This window comes from Taudactylus pleione, unplaced genomic scaffold (genome assembly GCF_031769625.1).
Source record: "Taudactylus pleione unplaced genomic scaffold, aTauple2 ptg000054l, whole genome shotgun sequence".
NCBI lineage: Eukaryota > Metazoa > Chordata > Amphibia > Anura > Myobatrachidae > Taudactylus > Taudactylus pleione.
Window position 1 is genome coordinate 4,714,817 of NW_028284456.1, and position 13,436 is coordinate 4,728,252.

General features: G+C 44.9%; 1 protein-coding gene across 1 annotated transcript in view; it reads left to right on the plus strand.

Annotated features, from left to right (window-relative positions):
* ITGA9 (integrin subunit alpha 9) overlaps positions 1-13,436 on the plus strand; it is a 512,195-nt gene that overhangs the window by 151,439 nt on the left and 347,320 nt on the right. The window contains exon 5 of the mRNA XM_088464409.1: positions 11,597-11,664. Coding sequence (XP_088320535.1) covers positions 11,597-11,664 — 68 coding nt within the window. The remainder of the gene's footprint in view (positions 1-11,596; positions 11,665-13,436) is intronic.

The window sequence follows — 13,436 nt, forward strand, 5'->3', positions numbered from 1 at the left end:
ATTTGCGGAAGCTCGTTCTAAAAAAGGGGCTGGATATTTAAATTGAGCGCTCGCTCTTTGCGGTGTGTTGACGCCTCTATGTCTGATCGAGCGTCCGAAAAATGCGCTCGCTATTTTGTAAAGACGCCCCTTTGCCGTTCGCATCACACGTATTTATTAGATTAATCGGGATCATCGAAAGGCATCTGAACTGCTCGCAGTGCTTGTGGTAGGATTTTCTTCCCGCTATCACTGCGAGCAGGTCAGGCTAAAAGACAACCAAGTGATGTGGTCGATGACGCTCCTTTACTAATTATGCACTCCCATTAAACGCCCTTTTGACCGTTAGGCACGCCTGCGTTCAGATCTCCACTCCCCCGTTTTCAAGCATCTTCCCCTGTTACCAGCCACAAACGGTACATTCTGTCAATCAAATTAGCAGCCCCTCGCTGTTTTACGAGCGCATGTTTTCCAACCGCAATGACTGGTTTGCGCATGCACATTACGACCCATACGCATGGCGCAGTTGTGCGAACATCACTCAGAGCGAACGAGCGGCCGCTTACGAGCGGCTCTGAATCAGGCCCTCTGTGTGCTATGGCAGTGACTGGGATGCTGTCTTTGCGCTACAGCGGTGGCTGTGATTTTGTCTGTGCTGTATGGCAGTGACTGGCTTGCCGACTTTGCTGTATGGCCGGTACTGGGAGCTGTCTTTGCTGTATGGCTGTGACTGCGATTCTGTCTGTGCTGTATGGCTGTGACTGCATTTCCGTCTGTGCTGTGTGGCTGTGACTGTGATTCTGTCTGTGCTGTATGGCTGTGACTGCGATTCTGTCTGTGCTGTATGGCCGGTACTGGGAGCTGTCTTTGCTGTATGGCTGTGACTGCGATTCTGTCTGTTCTGTATGGCTGTGACTGCGATTCTGTCTATGCTGTATGGCCGGTACTGGGAGCTGTCTTTGCTGTATGGCTGTGACTGCGATTATGTCTGTTCTGTATGGCTGTGACTGCGATTCCGTCTGTGTTGTATGGCTGTGACTGCGATTCCGTCTGTGCTGTGTGGCTGTGACTGCGATTCTGTCTGTGCTGCATGGCTGTGACTGCGATTCTGTCTGTGCTGTATGGCTGTGACTGCAATTCCGTCTGTGCTGTATGGCTGTGACTGCGATTCCGTCTGTGCTGTATGGCTGTGACTGCGATTCTGTCTGTGCTGTATGGCTGTGACTGCTATGCTGTCTGCTGTATGGCTGTGACTGCTATGCTGTTTGTGCTGTTTGGCTGTGACTGCTATGCTGTTTGTGCTGTATGGCTGTGACTGCGATTCTGTCTGTGCTGTATGGCTGTGACTGTGATTCTGTCTGTTCTGTATGGCTGTGACTCCAATTCTGTCTGTGCTGCATGGCTGTGATTGCGATTCTGTCTGTGCTGTATGGCTGTGACTGCGATTCTGTCTGTGCTGTATAGCTGTGACTGCGATTCTGTCTGCTGTATGGCTGTGACTGCGATTCTGTCTGTGCTGTATAGCTGTCACTGCGATTCTGTCTGCTGTATGGCTGTGACTGAGATTCTGTCTGTTCTGTATGACTGACTGCGATTCTGTCTGTGCTGTATAGCTGTGATTGCGATTCTGTCTGCTGTATGGCTGTGACTGCGATTCTGTCTGTGCTGTATAGCTGTGACTGCGATTCTGTCTGCTGTATGGCTGTGACTGCGATTCTGTCTGTTCTGTATGACTGTGACTGCAATTCTGTCTGTACTGGACGGTTGTGACTGTGATTATGTCTGTGCTGTATGGCTGTGACTGCTATGCTGTTTGTGCTGTATGGCTGTGACTGCAATTCTATCTGTGCTGTATGGCTGTGACTGCAATTCTATCTGTGCTGTATGGCTGTGACTGTGATTATGTCTGTGCTGTATGGCTGTGACTGTGATTATGTCTGTGCTGTATGGCTGTGACTGCTATTCTGTTTGTACTGTATGGCTGTGACTGCAATTCTATCTGTGCTGTATGGCTGTGACTGTGATTATGTCTGTGCTGTATCGCTGTGACTGCTATGCTGTTTGTGCTGTATGGCTGTGACTGCGATTCTTGTTGTGCTGTATGGCTGTGACTGCTATGCTATTTGTGCTGTATCGCTGTGACTGCGATTATGTCTGTGCTGTATCGCTGTGACTGCGATTGCGTCTGTGCTGTATCGCTGTGACTGCGATTCCGTCTGTGCTTTATGGCTGTGCTTGCTTTGCTGTCTGTGCTGTATGGCGGTAACTGCGATGCCATCTGTGCTGTATGGCGACAACTGGCAATATGGGTAGAAGGGTTGGGGCCTGGGCTGAAAACATATGTTAAACAACTTGAAGCACATTTGCTCAGGGAAGGGTTTGATTATGGGTTTAACAGTCAAGTGGAAATTTTGGGCAACCCAGGGAGGAAAAGGAATTTGTGGCCAGCCATGAAACACACAGAGGTAGTGCACACAAAATTGGCAAAATGGTAGAGATAGACTACATATTGAAGGTTTGAGATGGCACATCTTAATTTGGAGCACAAAAAAAGAGATAATGCATTCAGAATAATACATTACCAGGGAGGTCTCTTAATGATACAATTGAGCCCAATTTATGTAAGGTAGTTTATAACTCTTTTTATAATGTATTCTAGTAAGTCACAAGATGTGGGAAGGCCAAAGCAGATGTAGAACCACCATTTAGGTTTCTCGCTATGAACTCCTTATTTACATTTACTTGGTTGGAAGTTTAAGAGAGATGTGTGGTTCAGTTTTCCTGAAAGCCAAACGTACCCGAACCTAGGGGTTCTGAGTAGAACTGTGCCCCAGCTCGAGTGTGCTTTAAGTTCAGAACTCGGATTTTAAAAACCGAATGGATTGCATGTACACAGGTCCAAATGACATGATTTTAGCTGTTTCTATCAATTTTAAAGAAATCCAAAACCAAAATAGAAAAATACCAAAACACTTGAAGGTGGTTTGCCAAAACCAAAACCATAACATTTGAGGGTGGTGTTGCCAAAAAAAATCACAGGGGTCCCTGCACTGTCTTTAGTTTAAGGTAGATTGTATGATTACTCATGAATGTTGAATACTGTGGATGCAGTTTATAAATGCATGTCTCATCAAGGTTGACTTTTACATCCATTGGGATGAGTGTAGACCAGTGGAGGATCCACTGAGGTGTAACCCGTGTTTCAACCTCAAGCGGATATGTTGTGGTATGTGAGGAAAGGAAGGAAGCAGTAACAGATTGGGAATATATTACATGAAGGTAACATGTGTGATATAAAATATTTACAGTTGAAGTGTACCAGTGGCGTAACATGGGGGGTGTCGATCAGGGCACGTGCCCTGGATGCCGTCGGACCCGGCGGTGAAGGGGGCGCCATCGGCCGCAGTCCTGGTCACGTGCAGTCTGCGGCACCCCAGACTGAAATAAACACACCGCCGACGGTGGTGGTTTTAGCACTGAAGCTAATAAGAGTCAGACAGACTCTTATTCGCTGCTGCACTCAGTGCCAGAGCCGGGCAGGAGCTCACTCATGAGCTCCGCCATCTGGCTCCTGCACTGGATGAAGGGAGAGATGTCATGACGTTTCTCCCATAGTGCCCACTGTTGAGTGGGATGGGAGCAGCGCAGCGGACATTGGTGTGTGTGGCAGGAGTGGGGATTCAGGTAAGTGTATTTGTCTGTCTGCGTGTTTATGTTTTATGTGTAAAAGGCACAGCATAGGGGGCATTACTGGGGGCACTATATAGGGGGCACTGTATAATTGGCACTGCATAGGGGACACTATATAAGGGGCACTATATATTGGGCATTACTGGGGGCACTACTGGGGGAACTGTATAAGGTGCACTATTGGAATCACTACTGTGGGGCACTGTATAATTGGCACTGCATAGGGGGCACTATATAAGGGGCACTGTATCAGGGGCAGTATATACTGGGCTTTACTGGGTGCACTACTGAGGGGACTGCATAAGGGGCACTGCATAAGGAGCACTACTGGGGGCACTAAATAAGGGGCACTGCATAAGGGGCACTATATATTGGTCTCTACAGGTGGCACTGCATAAGGGACACTGTATAATATGCAGTACAACAGGGAGCATTGCATAAGGGGCACTACTACTGGGAGCACTGCATAAGGGGCTCTGCTACTGGGGATATTGCATTGCATAATGGTCACTACAACAGGGGGCACTGCATTAGGGGCACTGCATAAGGGGATATACTACTATGGGCTTTAAGGTGCATATGGAATGGTAAGGAATGGTCCCAGAGTGACTAGAAATGGTGGTGTGTCATGTTGACACGCCCCCATTTTTCAGTGGCCACGTCCCATGTCGTTGGCTCCATTCATTCTGGGGTCGTTGGCGCCATTTTTTATCTTGCCCTGGGCTCCAAATACCCTAGTTTCGCCACTGAAGTGTACCATACTGTATGCTGTCACCTTGTTAATATTACTGAAATATTTGGTAGGTGTCCTGTACATTGTGTGGTCAGAGTTGGTGTGGAGACAGACCACTAATATAAAAGAAGTGAACAGGAGCCATAAAATGGCTTTCTGAATATAATGGTGTCTTTTGCCTTGAGATATTATGAATTGGAGGATAAAACGTCTGTGTTATACAGTATATTACAGATGGAGTGCATTTTTAAGACATTTGCATTGGAATATTTATTATTCCCATACAGGAAGCTGTAAAGAGTGTAAATGAATGACTTGGGATCATAAGCCTATTTTGGCCAGTTTCTAGGAGGAGGCTTTTACCAAAGAAGAGTGTAAGTTGAGGGTAAAGTGCTAAGATGAGGGTAAAGTGCCTTACTTAGCCGGCACTGAATTTTGAGCAAACTTTCATCCAAGCAGCAAGCTCCTCAGATACTCTGGCATGGTGCAGCGAGAAACATTAGCAGATGACTACAGATGTATCCTCATACATCTAGCCTTAATATTCCATGCAGCAATATATATGCCTGGCATGAGTGAGCCGCCAGGACCCGTGCAACTCTGCTAGCGTCGGGCATCTTCTTTTTGCCAAAACTGTTTTGCGATGCGAATAGGACGCACCAGCAGATTGTGCTGATTAATCTGATATGTGACATTTGTATTTCTGTGTGCAAATGAGTCAGTACATGAAGCACAACGGAACTTGGAGTTAAAAAAGCTGCAGCTGCTACATTGTAGCACTTCAAATACAGATTCAAGACTCAGTCGTACACAGAGATACAAGTGATGCATATCACATTAATCAGCACAGTATGCTGGTTGTTCCTAGTTGCATCGCATTGACGCATGTTCGGCAAAAAAGATGCAAAAAATACGCCGGCGCTAGCAGAATCTCGCAGGATCTGGCACGCCGAGAGGGGCTTTTTAGCACAACTGCAGCAAAGATGTGTAAGGACACATCTGTAGGCTGTAATGATCTAGCCCCCTTGCCCAACCTTGCACACTGATAAGCAACTATCTCTCACTTTATTCTCCATTCCAATATCTCCTTCTATTTACTGGTCCCACTGCCTTTAACAGAGCTGGGTACTGAACCTGCAGCCTGACTACTCTGGAGTGGTGGGAGGGGGGAAGAAAGGAAGTTGGTGTGGCATTTTGGATCTCTTACTTTAGCAAATGTAGGGCTTATTACTGAGCTTATGCTACTGCTTTCTACTCCTCTACGCTACTGTGTGCTGAGTACCCAGTTTAGGCCTCCTCCTTCATAGCTCCCCTCCCCTATTTCTTCACCCCTCCCTCCTTCTTCCCCTACCATTATTACATTACAGTTCATTTATTTTGTTGATTTATCTTTTTGACAATCTTTGCCATATACAAGGAATTCTTGTACATTATTGTTTATCTTTGTTTAATATTCCATGTTGCCGTATCACTTTCCTCAACAATTTGCATCTAAGGTGATTGAATGGCCCATATGTCTGCACATGGGTTGTATTTTTGAATTTGTGTTTTCAACCATTTTAAATGATATTTTAAATTTGATATAATGAGGAAAACTGAAGTAATGTACAATAAATGCAAACAAAGCAAATACAATGGCAGAATAAAGGTTTAAACAAATGTTATGATAATCTGATGATACAATAAATGTACAGAAACTGGAGGATAAAGAGGAAAGCTGACTGCTACTGCAGGTTCTAGGAGATACAAAAAGAGGGAATTATTTCAGTCCAAACTTACTTTGCTGGGGTGTAGCAAATGAAGCTGGAAAGGAAAGGACCGTTTCATGCAGGCCATGGGTGAATTGAAGGTGGCAATGACAGTAACAGTAGTAGTAGGGCATAGTTGAACAGTTGGGAGGTAGCAGGACAAAGGGGTCTATGTACTAAGCTTTGGAGAGAGATAAAGTGGATGAAGATAAAGTAGCAACCAATCAGATCCTAACTGTCATTTTTCAAACATAGCATGTCCGTTTTTGTTGGGTGCAGAAATTTTAATTTTACAGCTGCTGTCGCAAGTACTGTCCATATGGGTCCATACTCTGCTTAGGGGTTCAGATTTAAACACCTTGCTAAGTTTCTGCTGTTCTCCAGTGTTACATCCCTCATTTACAGGGTTCTAGCACAGCCCCAGTAGGAACCTTTCTGCTGTACACTTATTTCCATCTGAACCCTGCAGAGTACACACACATGCAGACCTATTGATAGCAGCTGTAAATTTAAAGTTTTATCTTCTTGGTTTTATCTTCATTCTGTCAAATGCACAATGATTTGTAACTACTGAAAGAACCTTATCTTTAATGCATATACTGCAAGTAGTTTTCCATAAATTAACTAAAACAACTTCTGCAAATACAGATTAATTGCATTATCATCATATCCAGAAGCTGACTGCTTCCGTCATCTAATACCAACGTATTCTAACGGTGGCTTTATTTGACCAATTTAACATTACCCTCTATGCCCCATTGGCCATACTTGCCTACTCTCCTAGAGTGGCTGGCGCTCCCTGCCACCTGGAAAAGTAGGCAAGTCTTCCACACCTTCGTACACCACCTGCACCACCCGTTTTTTTTTTTTTTTATGATTTAGTTGTTGACTATAGCTAGCATTGCATAATTAACTAGTTTTCAAGTTCAGGAGAGCTGAATTTTGTATTTGCTAGTCTGCAGAAATTTTCAGCTTTGTCCCCCAAACACCATATTGACGATTTGTCCCTGGACCCCATTGTGGAAATTCATTCCCTCAAACACCATTTGACAGTTTCTTTTCCCCCCTTATTTTAGGCCCTGATATAAGGTCTAACATATACTTTTGTCTGTACACTTTCTGTCTTCCCAGTCTGTCCTTGCCATGTCTCCTGCTAAATCTTATGTGAGATTTTCTGTTTGTTTACTCACACATTTGCAGTTTGTACCTGTACCTGTAGCTGCTCATGCAACACTGATTGTTATATATTAACCCCATGTTTTTATTATATATAACTGTATCATGTAGTAATTTTTATTCCAATTTCTTATCATGTATTAGTTATTTTGTTTATTGTATTTGTGTGTGTCATATCTGCATGATGATTTTCTAGTGCTATGAAATCTGTAGCATCGGCATGGCAGAGGGGCGTGTCTGGCGCAAGGGGGCGGGGCTGGACAGCTTACACATTTGCCTGGGTTTCTCAGGTTATCACGGGTGGGGGGGGGTCGAAGGGTTCGGCAAGGTCGGAGGCTTGCCTGCTTTTCCAGGGGGCCAGAAGCGGCATTCGATTTTCGGAAGGCTCCTGGCCCGCACTGAACGGCGTTTACTGAACGTCATTCAGTGCAGGAGACTGACCTCCTATCTGTGAACATGTGGAACCTGATGATCGTCGTCAGGTTGACGAGCATGTTCCACAGATAGTCGGCGTCAGCAAGGACTCAGGGTGCACGCGTATCGCTGGTCCTTGCCGGCTATCCATTAGACAACTTTCTGAACAATCCGACCAAAACCTCCTGGTTTTGGTTGGATTGTTCAAAAAGTCGTCTAATGTATAGGCCCCTTAAGAGTCTTGTGTTGATGTATAAGGCAGTGCTGTAGTAATTCTCTGCCATTAGAAAAGAACATTTTCATACACAAAATATGGAAGAATAACTCACAGTATAAATAGTGTTTTCCAGTTTCTCTGGTATGTCAAGACTTTACTAAATAAGATATATTGCCAGTGGAAAGTTGGCAAATTTAGATATGTTTATTACTGGCTCTGTTTCCTTTGCAAAGTTGGGCCTTCTTTCCTATCCAGTTTTGGACACTGTTTGTGTAATACACGAGTATTCTGTATTTTTTATTTTATTAAGCAATAATATTTTATAGACCTGATTGACTTCTCCCTTAAAATGCAAAGTTTCCTGTTACTTCTATTTGGTTATTTTGTTTTTTTTTAACAAAAAAATCTAGGCCCTCATTCAGAGCCGTTCGCTATTTGCGGTCGTTCGTTTAAAAACAAGGGGTGGCTATTCAAATGATCCGTACGCACATTGCTGTCTGTTCCCACCTCTAAGTCTGAACGAGCGTGCAAAACATACGCTCGTTTATTTCTTAAAAACGCCCCCTGGCCGCTCGCATCCTACGTCATGTCCGCTATTTATTAGATTAATCGAGTACATCGACCAGCGTATGAACTGCTCGCTATTCTTGTGGTTGGTGTTTGCTACCACAAATTTGCGTGCAGTTCTGGCTATAAAATAACCCAGTGACGTGGTCAATGACGCTGCTGTTTTAAATATACACACCCATAAAACGCCCGTTTTGACCTTTAAGCACGCCTGCGTTCGGATCTCCACTCCCCATTTTCAAGCACCTTCCCCTGTTACCACCCACATACGCCTCATTCTGTCACTCAAAATAGCAGGCACTCGCTATATAGCGTACAAAGGATTTTCGGCCGCACTGACTGGTTCGCGCATGCGTACTAAAACGCGTATGCATGCGCAGATGTGCAAACATCGCTCGGAACGAGCGTACTGCCGCTAACGAGCGGCTCTGAATGAGGGCCCTAGTTCCTTATTGTGATCAAACACTAATGTTTTTTTTTATTTTTGCAAGCTCATGTTTTCTAATTCTGCCACCCCTCGTTGCTCCTCTTGTCTTCTCTGTAATTGTTATATTTGGTAATTGCAATATTGCAGTATTCTACAGCAGATGGTGGAGCTTCACAAATCTACAATAATAAATCATCAAAAGCAGTTGTAAATACTTAAGCTCCAAACTACAAATCACACGGAATACGAGTAATGTGATTACCATAAAAAGTGACTAAAAAGTCAATGAAAAGTGAAATGAACATTTATTTATTCATATACAGTATCTGTGCCTCAGGAAAAGATTCTGCAGATAATCCACACAGAGATAACAATCTATATGTATAAAAATAAATGTCCTGAATGACTGACTCATAACTGCCCAAACCCCTGGACCTAGAAACACGTAATTCGGGGAGTATATGCCTTCCATGATGTAAGCACCCACTTAGCAGGGATTCTTTGAAATTCAACCCCTTAAGGGGGTGAAAAGTGGTAAATTGTTTCCTCTCAGCCAAAGTGATTGGGTGACAAAGCAACATGTCCCAATTGCTGTGGGACTGTAAGCTCATTGTCTGGGCGGAGTGGTGACTTCAGAGGTGTGGCTGCAGCACAGTCCTATAGGGGAGCCACACCAACTGCCAGTGATGTTTGGCAGCATTTGGGGTGACAGTTGGTGTGACTCCCTTATTTGAATAGTAGACTATGCTGCAGCCCCACCTCTGTAGTCACCACTGCTAAGGACTTAACACTTTGACTAGGTTTTCCCATTTGGATACTTTACTTGCTTTGTATTTGGATTTTTCATTTTCTCTAACATGGCGATTGAGTTTTTGAATGTTAAAGGGGAGATGGTGCCTCACACCCATTGTCCCCATCACAGGAGAGGGATCGATCCTGCCTGTTCCTGTCCCTCTCCTATCTCATGTGTGACACTCAGCTCATGGCTAGGGTGGTGGTGCGAATTAATTGTGAGGCACATGGACAACTAGGAGGAGTTCTCCATCATGTCCCATGACAGCAAGGAGGACAACTACACCAGCACTGCTAAGTACCTCCTTGACATGTCCCAACCCTTTACTTATGTTGGTTTATGCAAACTGGTGGCGCCTGGGCAGCTGTTTGAATTCGCCTTCGAGGTTTACCGCACTTGATACTAGCACGAAGTTAAGATAGTATGAAGGAAAATAAAATATCTAAGGTCTACCTGGGTGAAACCAGGTACATCAGCTAGTAATAGATAAAATGTGAAAAGCAGAATGCTGCCTCTGTACCTCTATCTCCTTTGTGGCTTTCCACGAAACTGGGCCTGTATGTAATTGTGAGCTATAGATTTAAGGTAACATTTATCTCGTTAGGCAAGATGTGAATGAGATATATATAGTATGTAAGGGAATGAGACATACCAGGGTCTACTAGCACCCAGTGCAAGAAATTTTGGAGCCCCAACCCCTGACAGAAAAAAAAAACATTCACAATTTCCCCGACAAAAAAAAAAACACACACATTGGCCCACACACATATTGCCCCGCATGAAAACAGCACAAGTACATTTGTCCCACAAAAAAAAAAACAATACACACCTTGACTCCCTTGGGAAAAAAATAAAACACACATTGGCCCCCACATGACACACATTGCACCACATAAAAAAACACACACATTGGCCCCCTCAGGACAAAAATAAAACATATTGGTTCAATGATTGCCCCCACAGGAAAAATAAATAAATTACACATTGATTCACTTGCTGGACCTGATCCAGAGGTGCACACTAACTGCACTACCGATCTGATTTCAGTTTGCCAATGTTGAAAGTACTGTGCATGCATCCTGATGGTTACCGTATGGAGACACAGAACGAATTTGGACACAAGAGCTGTGGCTTTCAGTCGGCATTCCTGGGAGGTAACAGGGGGTTGGCTAGCCAGATGCAGGAGTGTTGCTCACAGAGACTGCATCTATGGGCACAGTAGCGCAGGCACAGGATGCCATGTTTAGACCAAGAAATTGCACCTGCCATAGGACTGGTTCAAGCTTTGATGGTGCAACCGATGGTGCGTCTAAAGAAGCACTTAGATGGATTAGCACCACTGCAAGTGAGTATCTCAATATGCTCAAAATCTGTTGCGGCATTAGCATGCAGACACGGCTGCAGGACAAGACGCAACTGCGACCATGTGCACCTCTGAATCAGGCCTTCTAACTCAAATCTTGTCTGCATTTTTTCCTACATGCCCCAAAGACCCATATATTTCCACCACCAAATGAGCCCCCAAATGTTTCATTAGAAATGAGCTTTGTCCCTATATACTCATACAGAATACTTCCTTCAGTTCCAATGCAATAAATCTGATGATGCTTCTCACAAGTAGTTCATAAGAAAATGCAGCTCTGAAATATGTGACTAATCTTGAATGCTGTAACTTTTAGACTTACATAGTTGTGGCTGAATAAGTTCCCAAGCTGGCTGGAGATTAGACTTTTGTGGCTGGGTGGTACTGTACATGTGGTAATACACAGTGTGTGCTACAACATTAGGCCTCACACAGCTGAAGTTAACTAGACAGTAAATGCTATAACTGCATTGTTATCTTTATTTCCAGAATATAAGAAGAAATATGGTGAGGAACATGGCTCCTGCCAAGCTGGGATTGCAGGATCGTTTATGGAGGTGAGGAATGTATTTTTCATAAAATGTGCCATTGTTTATATTTTTTTCTTTTAATTGAGATATACCCAGGTAATATATACTAAAGGAGTATTTCATGCTGGGTTTGTCACTCATACACATGGCTAAATGAGTTTGATGACTGAGGGATCTATTCATCAATTTCAACTCGCTGCGAGTTTAATCAAGCTATCGGAGGCATTCATCATGCCTCACTACCTAAAGTATCACTTCCGAAAAGCTGCGCCTTTCGGAATTGTGATACTTTTCCACTGCAGCAGAGGTGGCACTAAGGACTTCCTCAATCTGCACATGTGTCACTGTCAGTGTCACCTAGCCAACAGCGCTAACCCCTGCTGCTGTCTGTAAAATCCCCCAGTCCCATCTGAAATCCGTGCCTTGCTTGCGTGAGCCCGGCTGTGAGGGGGAACGGATCTTGGTGCGACCATGCAAAATAGGCAGGCCACGCACTGCAAGTCTGTGGGCAGCGTCGGCCGCCTAACCCAGGAGAGCCTGTGAGTGGCCAGAGTAAGTGCAGCCATGGAGACCACACACCACAGCGTCTGTCTCCAGCGGCCGTAGTAGCAGCAGCGACGGATCCCCCCTCTCACCCCTGCACGTTGAGAGCTGCGGAGAGTGAGACATGCGGGAGGAGGAGTGATGGGGGAGCTGGCCCGGCCCGGAGAGAAGCTCTGATCTGGTGGGGAGATTGCTATTCAGTGGAGGCTAAGTACAGGAGCTCGGTGGAGAGGCTGGAGGAGGAGAAGTGGTCGGTGAGTGTCTGTGATTCTACACCAGCAGCTCCACAGGCACTGACCTCTGTGTATGTGTAGGGGGGCACTAACCTGTGTGTGTGTGTGTAGTCTGGCACTGACGTGTGTGTCTGGCACTGACCCCTGTGTGTGTGTAGAGTGGCACTGTGTGTGGGTAAACTGGTATTGGCCCTGTGTATATGTAGGGGGGCACAAACCTATGTGTGTATGTGTAGTCTGGCACTGACCTGTGTGTGTGTAGTCTGGCACTGACCTGTGTGTGTGTAGTCTGGCACTGACCCCTGTGTGTGTGTGTGTAGAGTGGCACTGTGTATAGGTAGACTGGTACTGACCACTGTGAGTGTGTGTAGGCTGGCTCTGATACCTGTGTGTGTAGGCTGGCACTGACCCCTGTGTGCCCAAACAGTGGAGGTTATAAAAACACTTTGTTAGAGAACTCATTTTGGTTGAGTCAATGATCACATAAATTAGGGATATTTTGCGACTGCACATGCCACCCATAGACAAACCCGCTCTGGCAGCGTGCTGCACTTGGTCATTTAGTTTCCACCTGCTACTGCAGGACACCGCCCTGAGTGGCAATAGACACGCCCATAGGTGGAGCTAGACACGCCCTTTAAGAGGAGCATGACATGTCCCCTCAGCTGTGTGCTGTGCAAACTCTCATACCACAAGAATCTCCCTGAAACTAATTTCCAAAAGTAGACAAGTATGAACCAGGTTACAGTAACCCCTTACGCTTTCTCTAATTATCCTGTGTTGAGAAACTTATTTGGGTATTTGTAAATGGGAGCACTGAGATCTAATCTTTAGGTAGACAATGTTACAGTTTTACTGTCACAGAGAAGTAACCTCTCAGTTTAGTGTAACACAGGCCTAAAACAGAAGCATGCACGTTCCTTTCTGTATTCACAGCAGCTGTCAGGTATAGTATTTCTACTAATATAGCTAGAGCTTATATGTTCAGTGAAATTTTAGCCCCTTCAATCGTCCGTTTCACTC